Source organism: Sylvia atricapilla, chromosome 3, assembly GCF_009819655.1.
Source record: "Sylvia atricapilla isolate bSylAtr1 chromosome 3, bSylAtr1.pri, whole genome shotgun sequence".
In the NCBI taxonomy this organism is placed as follows: domain Eukaryota; kingdom Metazoa; phylum Chordata; class Aves; order Passeriformes; family Sylviidae; genus Sylvia; species Sylvia atricapilla.
Window position 1 is genome coordinate 23,160,802 of NC_089142.1, and position 16,485 is coordinate 23,177,286.

General features: G+C 37.7%; 1 protein-coding gene across 1 annotated transcript in view; it reads left to right on the top strand.

Annotated features, from left to right (window-relative positions):
* Positions 1-16,485, top strand: part of AGPAT5 (1-acylglycerol-3-phosphate O-acyltransferase 5) — a 52,609-nt gene that overhangs the window by 26,919 nt on the left and 9,205 nt on the right. The window contains exons 5-6 of the mRNA XM_066314911.1: positions 827-917; positions 7,005-7,166. Coding sequence (XP_066171008.1) covers positions 827-917; positions 7,005-7,166 — 253 coding nt within the window. The remainder of the gene's footprint in view (positions 1-826; positions 918-7,004; positions 7,167-16,485) is intronic.

Below are 16,485 nucleotides of genomic sequence, written 5' to 3' on the forward strand. Positions count from 1 at the left end.
TTGATCAGCTTTGTTTGCAGGAGATCATGCAAGACACACCCACACACAAAAAACCTGAAACCCCTCTGTTCTATTTCAAAAGAAAATGGAAAATTGTCAAATTTGACTGTTTCTATTTGGGTAACAATTTTACTGTCAGATATGCAGATACTTAGACAACCTTTACCTGTGCAGTGATTTGACAACCCACAGATAGTTTGATGATGAACAGGCAAGCAAATGAATTTACTTCAGAAATCTAGCCTTGCAGACACGCATGCTTAAAGGAATGTGACTTTAAAGTTCAAATTACGCTAAACTATCAGTTTGAATTCCTAATATATTTAATATCCAATTCAGTGAGAGACATAAAGGCATATAAGATTTTATCATCATTTCAATTAATAGTATTTTTAATAATGAATGAATTACTGTATATTTCAGTATAAGAAAAGACTAGAGGCAAGATCACTATTTCAAAAAATTGGTCACTTTGTGATGTATTTGTCTGTCTTTTCAAAATCTTTTAAAACTGACACTCTTGTTGATATCAGCTGCTCCTGACATGCTGACTTTTGTTGACACATGCTATCTCCCTTCCTAAATCTCATGGAGTATTTTCTATGGTGTATTTTCAAAGGAAATTATTTTGAGCTTCAAGCAGTAAGTTTCTTAGAGCTAAGAAATTTTGGCTCAAGTATTCTGATTTTCTTTTGATTTTTATAGTAGTCAATGGTGTGATATAAATACAATATGGGCCTATCCAGTGTTGATAATTTCTGTAAAAGCAGTCAGTTTACATTCATTATAAGAATTTGTCTGTTTTGTTTCTTTTTTAATTCCACAGATGTATTTAGTGATTTTTCCAGAGGGGACTCGTTACAATCCAGAAATACCCAAAGTCATTGCGGACAGTCAATCATTTGCTGAAAAGGAAGGTAGGCAAAAGAGATTCTTAAAGAATTCTTTTGTTATGGTGCTAACATATATTACATAAAACTGTTACATAATATGAAGATCATCTCACCTTAACTGGACTTTTAAACCTGCATGATTCGTACTTAAAGGCTTAGAATAGTATAAACTACTGTTTCTCTTACAGAGTAAGATTATAGTAGTTCATATAAAGAGATTTCATGCATTCCACAATGTACAATAGTAAAAGGACTCCAGAAGGCTCGCTGTAGTTTCTGCCTGTAGCTGTGTATTACTTATTTTCTTGCTTCTTAAAGTTGTGAGAATTGCCTACACTGAATCAGGGCACCAGTCCATCTGAGTTGATATTGGAGCTCCAATTACAGTTGTTAGTCAATATAAAGAGTGTTTTGCATAGAGCTTGTTGTGCCTTAAAGTCTTCCATCATTTCACTTTTAATTAGTGTTAGTACTCCTGTGGCATTTCAGTTTTGTTCCTCTCTCACCTTCCAGTCTCACTGTTCCTTGGTTGACCTTCATTCTGGAGTTGCTTTGATTGTTGACACTGTGGGATTGTTTCTCTAACCACAGATGCAATTACTTCATCTTTGGAAAGGCCTGCAAAAAATCCAAGAGTCCCAAGATTTTTTGTATTTTCTCACATCATATGCACGTAAACTTTTAAATCCAACAGTTCAGTGAACATGTTTCCTGATTTTGTTTTTTCCTGTTGACCAAAAGTGAAATAATTCACTCTAAACCTAAACAAAGAATAACAAGTAGGTCTGGTAAACCCATCTCTGTGACACACTGAAATGAATTCACAAGTCTGTGGAGCAGTCTGTTGATATAATCAAGGTATTAAGTATTGTTAACTCTTGTCCAAAAGGATATATGCTTTTCTTCTCCTTGGGAAGAATGGAATTTTTTTGCGTGTATGAGCAAGAGAGCTGAAGTCATAATGTTCACCACTTCAGTTTCCTGTCGGAAATGAAAGTCAAATGTTTCATTTAGGTTGGTGGTTCTTTGAGAGTTCAGAGGGAGGGGGTTGTTTAATTTAAGGATTTTTTTTCCTCACCTTCTTTTTCAGGGAAAAGGCTCTCATTGTTTTACTATTATTTTATTTGACCTTTTAATTATATCTTCGCAGTCTGTAAAACAGTAAAACACTGCTTTTGTGCTTTCAGAGCACCTGTTCTGAAACTGGTTCTCTCTCCAGTACGACTCTGTTTTTATTTTGCAATTATTACTTCTTTTAAAAACTCTCATGACAAATGACAAATAATTATAAAACAAGAAGCACCTCCTGTTGTTGGCCTCTTCCCCATTTTTTGTGTGGGGCAAATGGGAAGCAGTCTGTGCTCCCCTGGGGTTCTGTTCCCCTGCATGTCCACACAGAAACAGATACTCATGGGAACTGAAGTATCGCTCATGCAAGTGTGTTGAGAAGCAGGGGCCGACACTGAGAGCAGAAGCAGACTGTTCTGAAGGCTGAACCTCGAGCACGTACCAGTCTGGGAGCTCTGGGGTTGGGGAGCTCCACATGGCTGCTGGCAGGATGTGATTACAGCTCCCCAGGGTCCCACCCTGCTGCTGTGCAGTGCTGCTGGCCCTAGCTTGTGGCTTGCCCTCAGCAAGCCCCGTGTCCCCGTGGTGCCGGCTGGGTGCTGGGGCTGCAGCGTGGGAGACACGGCCGTGGGCAGCCTGAGCCATGTGTAGATTTCTTATCATTTTGTAGTAGTCAGTCATAGAATCATAGAATATGTTGTGTTGGAACAGAGCCATCAGGATCATTGGGTCTGAATCGTGGCCCTGTGCAGGATACCCCAAACACCACAAATTTCTTTGGTTGGCTTGATAGAATATGAATTTTATCAAAATGTTAACAAATGGCATTTTAAGAATTTGAAAATAAATAAAAATAATCCAAAGCCCTCTTACTCCTAATATTAATAACTCTAAAAAGCCAAAGTTGAAGGGATGAGAAACTTCCTAAATTTAACTTGGCTTGTTTTTGCTGAATGAAGACATAACAATCTTCTGTGGTGAAAGGAGTTTTTGGAATTTGGTATTAATGTTTGATTTCTAACAAAGGTCATTTCATCAAGCAAACATTTAAGGTATGCATTTATTATCTTTTTTGGTTTTATTCAGAAAAGTTGCTAATGTAGGTATTTTTTAATGCTGAATTTATCTTGACAAATATGCTTTCTGCTACGATGTTTGTGTATGCAGGATATGCTTATCTCAAAATTGTTTTACAGGTCGTGTAAAAAATGGTGTTTCAATGGAGCTAATTGAAAATGTTTCCCGCCTAGATCTTGGCTTCAGTTTTCGATTGTATTCTAAAGCAATTCAAAGTATTCAATATCCATAGAAGTAATTTTGAATTGTCTCTAAAGAAAATAGCTTTTGCTGGTATTTAGTCTACATTTTCATGAAAACAGGCTTGGTCTAACAGTGCTCAGTGAGATGTGGACAAAGAATATAGTTTTGAAAAAGAGTGGGTTATGGACCTTGAGTAGCATTTGAGACCAATCGTTAGAATGAAGTAGGTGTTATTAAAAGTTATCCTTAGGAAATTTAGTTAGGAAAACAAAAAGCTATGCTGTATTTCTATAAATACCCATGATGGAAGAAAATGTACCAATGTGTGGTGTCCCCCATGTCTTGCTGTGAGCAGGTCATACTCCTGATGAGATTAGTTGCATTTCCTGTATGCTTTAGTTCATGGTAACAGAAAAACACTTTTTACTAGTGCATGCAGCTGAGTCCTGTTTCTGTAAGTTGGTGGAATACTAGCCTACAAATGGATGAGCTCTCCCACCATTTGTTATTTTTTAAGTCTAGCTATGGACTCTGGTGTCAATATGTAAAGCTTTGAATCACTGGAGGCATTCCAGAAAGCTGGTGGGAACTCAAGAGCTGGGTGAGTACTTGGGGCACTGCAGAGCTTTCTGTCTAATATCTTCACACACATTCACATGAAAAAGGAAAGATCTAATTGATCTTGAAATCAATTAATTTCACCCTGGTATCAGTTTTTGTGTACTTGAAAGTTGAGTTTCAAGTATACGGTTTCATGGGGAGGGGAGAGAGGTGTGGAGACCTCAAACTAATTCTGACATCTGCTTTCAGTGAGCAATTAACTTTTGTTGATGAAATGTGGTAATGCCAATGTAATACACATAGAGTATTCTTAAATTAGAGCTGAGATTTTTTACTGTTTTCTTTTAAAATGTGATGTGTACACATCAGGAGTAGAAATACAACTAACAAAGTCCATCTCGGAAAATGTGGATGTCCTGCCTGTACTGAGCAGCTCTTTGAGGTTTTGGCCTGAATGAAGGGAAGAGGATGGCAGTCTTCTACCCAGAGTTGTACTTAGCTGCTCTTATATGTTACTTTGCCCTGATGAAGTTAGATAAATTACATTTTGCTTAGTGTCTTCTTGTTATTTTGTGTTTAGATGAAAAATTCAGTTCTATAGATGTTAATGATTTGGATCTTTGTACTTACCAAGGTAATTGTTTTATTTCATTTGGTTTTCTTGAAGTAATTCTTCTGAAGTAATTCTGTTTCTTCTGAAGTAATTCTGCGTCTTACAGTAATGTAGTAAATGGATGATATTTGAAGTATCATTGTTCATCATATTTCTTCAGATTTTCTTTTTTTTTAATATCTATCATTCAAAAGTTAGAAGAGCAAAGCTATGGCTTTTTAAGGTAGAACATTATAATATTAGTAGTATCTAGTTCATTTTCTTTGGCATTTAAAATAAAACCTCATGACCTTAAATACTTTGACAGAGGGTCCTAACTGTATTGCACAACATTAAAACCAGTTTAAGCACAGTGTGTTTTGTGAATTGGATGCAGGCAGCTTGCCAAGGTAACTATACTGTAACTACTTGGATTTAAATTCTGTTATGTTGATTTTAGCAAAGATTATAAGTAATTGCAAGAATATGTGGTAATGTTTTTATAAAACAGATTCTTTAAAGGGATGTGCTGAACTAGTGTTGCTGCATGTTTATCATGAGCTGTAGTGTTTCTGATAATGGATTATGGACTTTATTGATTTAGATACATACTTACATTGTACTTAACCCTTAAGAGTTCACTGACAGCATGTGAAATAGGAGTGGCTTATTCTACCTTTGCACTTTACAGATTGTCACTGACCATTGTCATCACCAGAACTGGCCATGGATAAAAAAAATCAGCAGTTTATAGTCACAGATACATAACTTAATAATTTCTTTAGATGATTCTATTTTCCCTTTTTCTTCCTCACAGTAATAGTTTGATGAAGGGGAAGATGAGTTGGTCAGGAAAGGAATGACAGTGTTTTTAGAATATGTTGGGGAATTTGGCTCAGCAAGAGTTGTGTTGAGTGTCATGTCCACACTAATATCATTGCTGACACAGCACAAGAATATTCAGTGCTTCATTTACAGAGTAAACATTTTGAAACATAACATAATTAGCTGTTTGATGTAACAGTTCACAAGCTAAGAAAACACTACCACTATGTTATGCTTCAAAATATTTACATGATCCATATAACATTTTGCATGGACAGTTATCACTATTGCCGGTAAGGCATGGAACAATTGCTTCAGAAGGAGTGCTGATAAACAGCCTTTTATTTTTGCATTCAGACAGAAAGATTCTTAGCAAATACTAAGAAATCAAGATAATGATTTATATTGAAATTTTCAACTCTTAAGAATGTTAGAGTGTTGTAGAAACTAGAAATATCTTACAGTGTTTACTAGATATTTTCATAATTTTAGATCAAAGTATGTTTTACCCAGCAAGGGAGTTCAGTACAAAATCAAGACATAACGTATAATCTTTTGAATTGATTTTACAAGCAGAAAGGTATCAAAAGCAATACCACAATACTTTGGTTTAAACTTCCTGTTCACGCACCAGGAACCAGTGGATTCGCCACTGCATGAATTCACCAATGGATGGTTCTTTAAAAATGGATTGAAGAGTAAGCCAATGAAAAGTAGGCCAGAAATGAAAAACCACAATTTTATCTGATACTTCTTTGTGAGAAAGATGCACAAAGAAAAATAGTGAAAAATTTTACATAGTATGCTTCTTTTTTTTCTAGAAGCCCTTTCAAGTAAATGTGGAAGAGCTGTTTTCAGGTCAAGAAAAGGTTTTGGGCTTATTTGTTTGCTTATTTTAAGTTTGAAAGGCCTTGTATATTAAAATTCTGGAAAGTGAACCAGGTTTATACTTCTGAGCCCAGCGTGTTTTTATGTTCTTAAGTATGGTCTAAGTGGAAGTGGTCAGCTGAACTAAACATGGATATGAAATACTGTTGTTAAGACATGCGGAGTGATGTCAAACCTGATGTTGTCTCCATGACATACCAATCTCTGTGGCTTTGCCTGGAAAAGTTAAAGACAAAAGTTGATTTCTGTCAGTCACTGTGAGTTTGTCAGTAGCCAAGTCAATTGTAACAGGTTGTTTGCAGGGAAGCACAGAAGATTTCCTCCTTGGTTTTGCTTCTTAGTGCCATATTTTCCCCCTTTGCTGCTAAGTTTCCTGCTGGGATAGTGAGTAGGTTAGGATTCAGTATGCTCATTAAATTGGTTTGTCTTTGGGAAGTAAAATGCTGGATGAGCTTTAGTTGAGCTTAAAATTCTCTGTGATTATCTGTCAAATCTGTTTCTGAAACAGAATTTCAGAAGGTGATGCTATGTGTCTTTATTATTTCTCAGATAATTTGTTCTTTTTTTTAACCTCAGTTGGACACACATAAACAGTGAAAGAAGTACTGTTTCATCACTCATGAGCCCTGTTAAAACCATCACTGCTTCCAGTGAGGAGTTGTAAAAAAGGCCCTCTTACTGAGCAGTCTTCCTCTTAATGTCCTTTAGGATTTCTATTTCATCCTCTACATCTGTTCAGTAGAGCATAAGCAGTGAATACACATGCACACTCTCTCAACTGAGAATTGAGATTGAAAATAAACGTCTTGTGATTTTGAAGGGGCATGCTGACATTCCTTGGCGTGATGTTCCTTTTGTGAATGTAGTCCAGTCTACTTTCAAACGCTGTAATTATTTTTGATTTTTTTCCCCTCTAGGACTTGCTATATTAAAGCATGTGCTGACTCCACGGGTGAAGGCAACTCATGTAGCCATTGACACGATGAAAAACTATCTGGATGCAGTGTACGATGTGACTGTGGCTTATGAAGGTACTGTGGACCACAAAGGGCAAAGAAAACTGGCACCATCTATGACAGGTGAGTTGGGGCCTGTGAGATATTCTGTAGCCATATGCTTGTTCATACATAGAACCAGCTTAGGGTGCTTTGAAATGCTCTGACAATAATCTCCACAGCACTTCAGCCATCCTACGGCCCCCTGGTAGGTCATTGTTCTAGTCACTGGGCTTTACAGGAGTTACCTGTGACACTCCTGCCCTCTGCTTCCCTATTCCAATTCTAAATACAAGTGCTCTTTGCAGTTAAAGGGAACTTGGAGCCATAGGCAGCAGATTCCATTTACCTTCACGTTTCTTCTAGCACTGGGATTTGGCATCATCTTAAATTCTCTCTTTCTTCCTCTGCTGTGCTACATATGTGTACATGTACACATGTACATCTAATTGCTGAAGTGCACATATTTTAAAGGGAAAATGCATAGCAGTAGTATTTTACTAACAATTTTTCAAATTGCTGTACACAGCTAGTTATTTTACAAACACTTAACAGCATTTTCTGCAAGTGGGCCTCACTTGCTTTAGTATTTTAAAGCACCTATAGGACCTTAAGAAAATCACATAGATTGGTTTTACATTCCTTGAGTAATCTAACCAGAAAACATGTTCTGGAGTTTCTGCTGGGGAAAACTCATGGACAGAGAGCTTTGTATTTGCTGTTTATTATGCTTGGTGGTGGACTGATAATTTATCCTTAAGTAAATAATTTGCCTGCACTGTTACTGGAGTGTCAGATATTATCTTTCTTTCCATGTGTAGTTGATGTGTTACTCACCTGTATCTGTGCCTGTCTACTGCTGGTTGGCTCAAAGTGACACTTTTGAGTCTTTTGCACTACTAATACCGAGTGGGAAAAAACAGCTACAGTAGTTCACAGAGCTCTCCAAGTTTTGGGTAAGGGATCAGTGTCGACTGAGGGACCTGCGGGGAATTTATCTAACTCTCTGCTCCTCAGCTCACCCAGTGTCACTGGAACTTGTTCCTTCAGATGCTAAAAATAATTTATAGTGTAGCTGTTTCCATGTCACTTCATTAGCAGGTGTAACTCCTTGAGTCACATGCACTGCTTCCCAGGTGCTAGTTGATTAGAAGTTCTGCAATTATCTATTTTTACATTTTCACCCTGTTAAAAATTCTTTTGGATAGGTGAGAAACAAAACTGTCAACACTGTATATAGTAACTCAACACTTGTATTGTACTGTAAACATCTTAGGATGGTTTTATTTTGTTCCTAATGGGCTTTTTTAATGTCAAAAGTTCTTTTTTAAATTTAAAGTTGGTTTTTTTTAAATGCCATCTGACCTTTTTACAGTACCTTTGGAGACTGAGCAGCCTCCTTCTTGTCCCATCACCCAACCCTTTCTAAGAACCCCTTCAAAACAAATAGGATTGTTTCTCCTTCCCTGCAGCATATCTTGTTTCATTACTTAATTACTAGGCAGTTTTAGCCATTCTCATGCTTAACTTCTCACTGCCTAATGGTTAATTAAACTATTAAAATGTCATTACTTAATGATCAGATGGCAAATGCTCAAATTCCTTACAAGACCTCTTCACCTATTGAACCTTCTGGTTTGCATGAAGCATGATATAATTATGGAAGGGCAACCAACAAGCTGAATTTTCCTGTTGGCTGTTTTTCGTGTTGGTGTCAACAGGAATCAGATCCTTTAGGGTGGCCACTCCACATCCACATCCATGCTCCACATGGAGCCTTTTGGAGCCTCCATGGCAGCAGTCCAGGTGTATCTTTCAGCCAGGCTTACTGTTAGTGCTGGGGTAATTACTGGCTTAGCCTTGGGGTAAAAATAAGGCAGTAATCCAGAATGAAGTGCAGCCAACCAGCTGTTCCCCCTTACAGAGCAGATAAATGATACATCCATGATGGATCAACATCGCATCCCATGCTATTGTGGCAGTCACATGTATTCCATAGAATATAAATTATGTAGATTAAGAACACTTTCTGAATTACAGTGTGGAACATAGTTGTCATTCTTTAAGGCTCTCCAGACACAAAGTGACAGACAAACAATTTCTGTTCTAAGAGATCAAGATAATTTCCCCATTTGTTTTGCAGAAGTCTAGCAACTGATCTGTCAGGAATATAACAAGACTTGAATAAGGCGTACTTAGGCATTTGAAATTTTTTAGCATTATTTCTCTTTCACAGTGCTAGAGTGAGTTATGCACACATGAAAGGACATCTTATTTCATATGAACATTTCATATTTGTGTCAGTGCTGGTTGAGAATTTTGTTTTCCATTCTCATCAGAATAAAATGGCAGTGCAATCCTGGTAATTTTTAAAAGATAAAGTTGACGTGTCTTTTTCAATCTAGCAACACTGACTGAAATTTATTGCATGAAAAACAAACTTCTGATAAACACTTTACTTGAGGACTTTATTTCCCATACTGTGGGAAACATTTCCCATGTGAATGAAATGTGAATTCCACACAGATACAGGGTTTCTTGAAATGCATTTTGCTTTAAGTTCTATAAATCTCAGTTCCTCAGAAGAGCCTGTGCCATTTCAGGAAAAACCCATACTTACCTGGGACATCATCAGCTCTTGGCTATTGTCTTCAGTAGTAAACAAAGAGGGTTAAAAAGAACATTCTAGTGACTGGGAGGAGTACTAGCACACTTTGTCTGAGAAACTGTGTTAGCAAAATGTGAATGGGAAAAAAAATCTGAAGAAAAAGTGAGTTGCTTTTTTAATTTTGTAGTATGCAACTTTTAGTCTAAATAGTCTTTCCTAGCAAATTCAATTTTTGATTTTTTTTTTTTTAAGTCCAGCAGTCTTAAATATACTGTTGACTTGCTCAATAGTATTAAAACACAGCATAGTATACTAGCAGCTGGAAAATAGACAATTCACCATAAGAACAGTCAATGCCAGACATACCTGATATAACATGGTGCCATTTTAGAGCTGGCAAATTATTGTGGCATATACTTTCGAATGCACTAAGTTTTTGTCATTACTTATGCATGTTAATATTTTTTTGGCACTTTTCAGTGGCAAGGTTTTTTAGAAGACATCAGATTTGATTAGTCTTCGACAGTGACTAAGATTAGGTTTACATAGGGATGTTGCGTTCTGCTGTTGCATCACATCCAGGTATAACCAGTGGATGGAATTTTTTTCCTACCATTTATTCATTTCCTTTTTTACAAGTTTGGATCTTGGTACGTTTCCAGTGGAAATTTATCTTCCACATGGCAGCCTTTCTAAAGAATAGCAATTTCCCACAGGTTTCTCCCCTCCCTCTACTCCTGAAGATGGCTTGTCCAGATCATTAATGACAGAACATTGTGGTCCTGCTTGGGAAGAACCACGCTGATAGGCAGTATATATTTGTCATGAGAATAACATGCAAATAATCATATGGGCACTGCGGCACAGCTGAAGGACATCTCAGGTACTGAAGTCTGGAAGAACTATTTAGAAGGGAAGAGGAGAAGAAACTTGAGCTGAATTTGTTGATACTGTTTAATTACACTGTCATCCAGTGAAAAGCAGAAATAAGTTTGTGAAGAAAGGATGAGACCATAGTTTTTCCCCTTCTGAATAAATGTGCTAAGCGTTCACATCCAGCTTTGTCTGGTGTTAAGGGGCAGGTCTCATGGGACGTGGGAACTGTTATCATTCTTGCACCTGAAAGAGCATTATGTACACATCTACATCTTTATTATTCTGCCTGAAGGCTTTAGCATAACCAGATGGTATTTATCTGGCCATTGTAGATGAAAGAGTGTGTGAAATAGCAGCATGTGACAATGATAAACACTGAATAAAAATAGCAAGTACATATAGATTGTCTTAAAGAAGTCAGAGGAATTCTTGAGAGTATTGACTCTGCTGTACATCAGTTCCAGAACAAACACTTTGAAAGCCTGTGTATGTGTGCATTTCTGAAAATCTGTACATCACTTTGATCAGTATAATTTGAGGAGTTCATACTGGCCTAACTTCCCTCAGGGAAAATACACTTTTCAAAAAGCTTGCACTTTTGTTAGGGTGCAGTTAGACAGGGAAGTACAGGACTATAGAAAAGAAACTGGAGCAATTGAAAGCAGTCTTTGTCTGGACTGTGGCCCAAATTTGTTCACATCCCTTGTCTCTCAAGGTCCAAAGAATGATATCAAGCACATGGTTACAGATATGTTGAAAGAATTAAAAAGCTAAATTATTAAGCTGATCAACATTAAGACAAGTATAAACCAGTCCAAAGTAAATTTTACAGTTACAAAATGACTAATAATATCTTTAGATCTCTGCTAGCTGTCATCTTCTATTGCATATTAGACCTCAGGCTGGACATTAGCACTGGTGAAATTTGTATCTTGTGTAGGATGGCTTTTTAGCCTGTACAGTAAGCCTCACATCAAAGACCTGTCATTTTGTATCTGTTTAAGCAGCGTTTAAGTAAAAATTACCTTTTGTATTTCAATATGTAAAATTTACATTGAGACGTTTGGAGGAATTTTGATAACAACACTTTTGATTGGACTAGATGATCTCCAGAGGCCCATTCAAACCCTAAGAATTGGGTGATTCTGTAATATTCTATAAGACATTTTTCTTTTCAAGGAAAACCCTAGTTTTATTTCATGCAAAATGTTGAAATAAAACTTTTTTAATGACAGGATTTCACCAGGTACCACAAAGGAAACTGCCATTCAGTTTTAACTAAATGCATTTTCACTTGTCCTCCATTGGACTAGAGCTGTCATTTTAGACCTCCTGTTATTCCCAATTAGAAGTAGTTTGAGTAACATGAAAAGCTGTCTGTTAGTTTGGGTATTACTTATGTGTAGTGGCACTTTCAACACAGATGTGGGTGTATGTATCAATATTCTGCAGATAAGGACAGTCTGGGTAAATGCAAAGTATTTTCATACTGCAAAAATTAAACATTGTACTTCTGGTCAAAAACTGCATGTTTTGAGCAGCATCAGTTTATGGGAGTGTATGAAAGCCTTGATGTAGTTCATCAGAGAAAATGAAGGTTAGTCTGAGCATGAGTAGCACCTCTGCTTCTTTATCCTTCTGAAAACAAGGATACAAAGATGTCAAGTGTGTTTGGAATTCCTGTAGCTCAGTTTCTTGTCTCCACCATCAGCCTATCTTGAATGCCTAAGAAAGAATGCAAGATTCAGGCAACCCTAAATGTGTCTAACTTTTTGCAAATCACAGACACTTGTGGGCACTGTATCTGTCTGCTCACAGCTCCCTGATGGGAGTAATGACCCTCTGCAGCTCCTTCCAAGCCCCAGGCGTGTGTTCCTCTGATTGTAAAACAGATTATTGTCTATCTCAGTAATTCCCAAGCAGCTCTTACCAAAGGTAAGCATCTGTAGTGCATCTGTAGCTTCCCTTTGGGAATTTGTGATCTGAAAACACATGGTCATCAGGAAACCTTTGCACACAAGGGGCTCTTGAAAGTACGCTGGAGATTGATAAAATTACCCTGCACCCTGGACCTCATGCATATGTGAGAGGAAGCATTCCACTCCCCAGGCAGCCATTTATTTACAAAGGCTCAAGGAACTCCTGATCTTTATGCAAAAGTGTATCTAAACCCTGAGGATAACAAAAACAACGTTAAGTTCTTCACACTGTCAGGTTTGGCCAAAAATATGTTGCTGCTTTGAGAGTCTGTATTTATTTTTGGGGCTTTTGTACATCACAGTTCTTTTCTTCTACTCTGTGATGCTGTTCTCTGTTTATAAAAACAGACTGACTGAAAGAGGCAAAACCATCAATACTAGCAGTACTGGCATAGTTCCTAACAGATCCTGGGTTTTTGCTATAGAGAACATAGTTTTGAACTAGTCCACTCCTTGTATCTTTTGTTGCCTTTTTTTTCTTAATTGAATAGTTTGAATTTTTTTTTTTTTTTTTCACTCCTGAAACTTTAAAAATGTTCCAGGGAAGACGCAGGTATCTCCTGAATTTGCTCATTTTCAGTTTCCAGTGGTGGGATACTTCAGATGTAATCCATAGACCTAACCTGATCCAGGTTCTGTTCCTAACAGCCTATTGATCAAAACTGTTACACTTTTGTAGGAAACCTGCTAACTCGGCCAACATAGAATATTCACATTTGTTACAGAGCAGTACAAAGGTCAGAGTGCATCTGTTAGAATAACAGATTAAAGCCACTCAAAGATTGTTTCAGTGAGCTAAAATGTGCAAGTACTGTGGGTCTTCATCAAAGACCATCTTGGAACAGCATGACGACTTATAATGACACTATGCTGCTCTCCATTGCTAGTATCAGTATAGCAAACTATAGATACCATTTTCTAATAGTGATAATTTTAAAAGATTCTTTAGATCTCAGCATCTTCAGGAAGATACAAGCAAGTGATTATTTACCCTTGAATTTGCAGGATTTGTGACACTATAGTTCTTACCTGCTATCTTTGGGACATATATATATATAATTTTTTTTTTTTTTTTTAAGCTCTCATATTCTTCCTTCTGCTTCCCTACTCCAAACTGAAAATTTGGCCATTGTAAAGGCCAAATCTCTTCTTGTTTGTAATGGAGATACCTTTCCTCCTTAAATGTTTTAGTTGGTCTTTTCTGTGGCCTTCTCAGAGTCCACTACATCCTCTTTCAGATGCAGAGACCAGAAATGCACACGATATTTAAAATGTGGATTCACGACCTTTATCTGTAGAGTGACTCTCTTTGCCTTGCTCTTGACGTCCTTCCTCAAGCTGCCCAGTATTTGAGGGATTTGGGGCTGCTGCCGAGAGGATGGTTTTAGGGAAGGGTTGGCAACTCCCAGATTGTAACCACCAAGTTAAGCATCATGTAATCAGGGTTTCCCGGTTTTTTGGGGTTTTTTCTTCCTCCCCATGTTTGTTTACACTGAAGCTTGGCTGCCACATTTTCGCCCTGTTTGTTCAGCTTTGAGGGCTTTTTGAAATTCAGCCAACATTTGACTACCCAAAAGAGCTCAGGATCTTCAGTAAGAGTTGTGAAAAGCTGCAGCATTCACAGTTTGCTCCCTTCTTCAACTCATCAGTCATGAGACAGAGTAAAAACAGTCCTGGCGTTGATCCTCAGAGGACCCCAGCTGGCAAGTCTTTTCCATCCCTAAGTCCTTCCATTTGCTTCCAGTCCTTTAAGCAGCTTTCGGTCTATAAAACATGATTTCCTCTAATCCTGTGGTAGCTTAATTTCTTTAATAGCCTTCAGTGTGGAACCCTGTCAGAGGCTTTATGAAAATTCAAAAATATCATGTCCACTGAATCCCCTTTATCTGCCTGGTCCTTGACACTGTTGTAAAAATCCAGCAAGTTGATAGGACAGGATTTCCCTTTACAGAATCCACACCAAATCTTTTTCAACAGACTCTGATTATCTGTGTGCTCAGTGATTTTATTACAGGCCTGTTATTTTACCCAGTGATGTTAGACTCTGGTCTGTATTTCTGTATTTCCCAGCATCATCTCTGAAGTGCTCCTTTGTAGAAGGGAAACTCTCCATTTTTCTGGCACAATGGTTGTTTGCGATGATAGGTTACACATATTTGTTTTTAAATTCCACGTTTGAGGGCTTCTGGATGAATGCTATCTGGTCTTGGTGACTTCCTGACATCTGGCTTGTTTATTTATATTTAGTCTAATATTTTCTGTCTGTTTACTTAACGATCTATTCCTTTGAATGATCTGGTACAAAGAACGCAGTGGGTGTAGGAATCAAACATTTTCAACAAGAAAAAAACAATGAAGCAGATATACAAGCTTCTCTTACAAGGGCTTATACTTGACCATGAACACTGCTCTTGACGCTTTTGTCATCCAGAAATCCTGCCAGTGGCTTATCAAGTTTACTGCTTTTAATATAGTGAAAAAAGTTGAAATAGAGCACCCTTTTCATTTTTCAAGTTCATTTTTAGTCTCTTAAGTTTATGTTTACATTTGGAATGAGCAGTTTTGTGGCTTTTCCTTACTTGGACAAGCTTTCCATTCCTCAAAGAGGAGAAGAAGACAGGAGTATCATGGTAGCCTCCTTGATTTTCCCATTTACTCATACAGATATTTTTCAGACCCACACAGACTTTTCCTTTTGCAGTGCCACACATGTTTTATGTGTGCTTGTAATACAAGTTTTTCTGGGGTTTGGTATTTCGTGATTTTTTTAGTAGCCTCTAGATTGCCTTCTTTTGGACTGTATCTTTTTGCCTTCCCTCCCATTATGTACTTCCTTTAATTCATAGAATCATTAAAGTTGGGAAAGATTTCCAAGATCATGAAGTCAACCTTCAACCAAACACCACCCACGCCCACTAAACCTTATTACAGAGTGCCACATCTGCTTATTTTTTGAACACTTCCAGGGGTTACAACTTCACCACTTCCCTGGGCAAGCCTGTTCCAAAGCATGACCACTCTTTCAGTGAAGAAAGTTCTCCTAATATCCATCCAGCCTGAACTTCCTGTGATGCAACTTCACAAATTCTACAAATGAGGGCATTTCCCTTGTCTTGTCACTAGTTGCCTGGGAGAAGAGGCCAACCCCAAAGAATTCTGCATTTCTTTGCTGGATTCTTTCTCTGCAACACTGAAATTAATTGTTGGTGCAGAGCAAGACCACACTAGGAACAAGATCTTTTCTTGTGGCTTTTCTTACTTACTAGTTCTTCCAGAATTTTTTCCCCCCTCTGATGTTTTCGTCTGATTGGTTGGGTCATCTTGGTTTGGGTTTATTTGGATTTTTTTTCCCCCTGCTCATCCTGCTGAAGTATCAATGCACTTCAATAAAGGTAGCTGGAATCTCGTACTCCTGCTGTCAGTCTTGAACTTGCAGGTTTCAGTCTGGCTTCACAGTTTCTGTTTACTATTATTAAGTTTACTTGGAAGTCATTTAATTATTTATCTTATATATAACCTAGTAGAGTCTGGATTTTTCATCCACAAGGACTTTATTGTGCTTTTGTCTCCTTGTTATATAAAGCTATTACACTTTATATAATCTTCCATGCACAGTACCCTACCATCACTTGTACATCCTTTTCTGCCATTTCTGGTAGCTCCTGCAAGCCCACCAGGATGCCTGCATTATAGGAAGGAGTGATCTCTTGGTGCCAGTAATTCTTGTAACGTCTTCATATTTAGGCTCCACATGTTGGAACAAAGGCACTTCTGAATCTTGCCCTCACAATGAATTTTAGCTACATCCCCCTCATGTTACATCCATCTGAACAAGTTGCTTTTTCTGGCTTTCAGTCTTGCCCAACTGCCACTTGAAACAGTCTCTAACTTTTCAGTTTTCATGGCCAGCACCCTGGCCTAATAATGATCCAGGTGCATC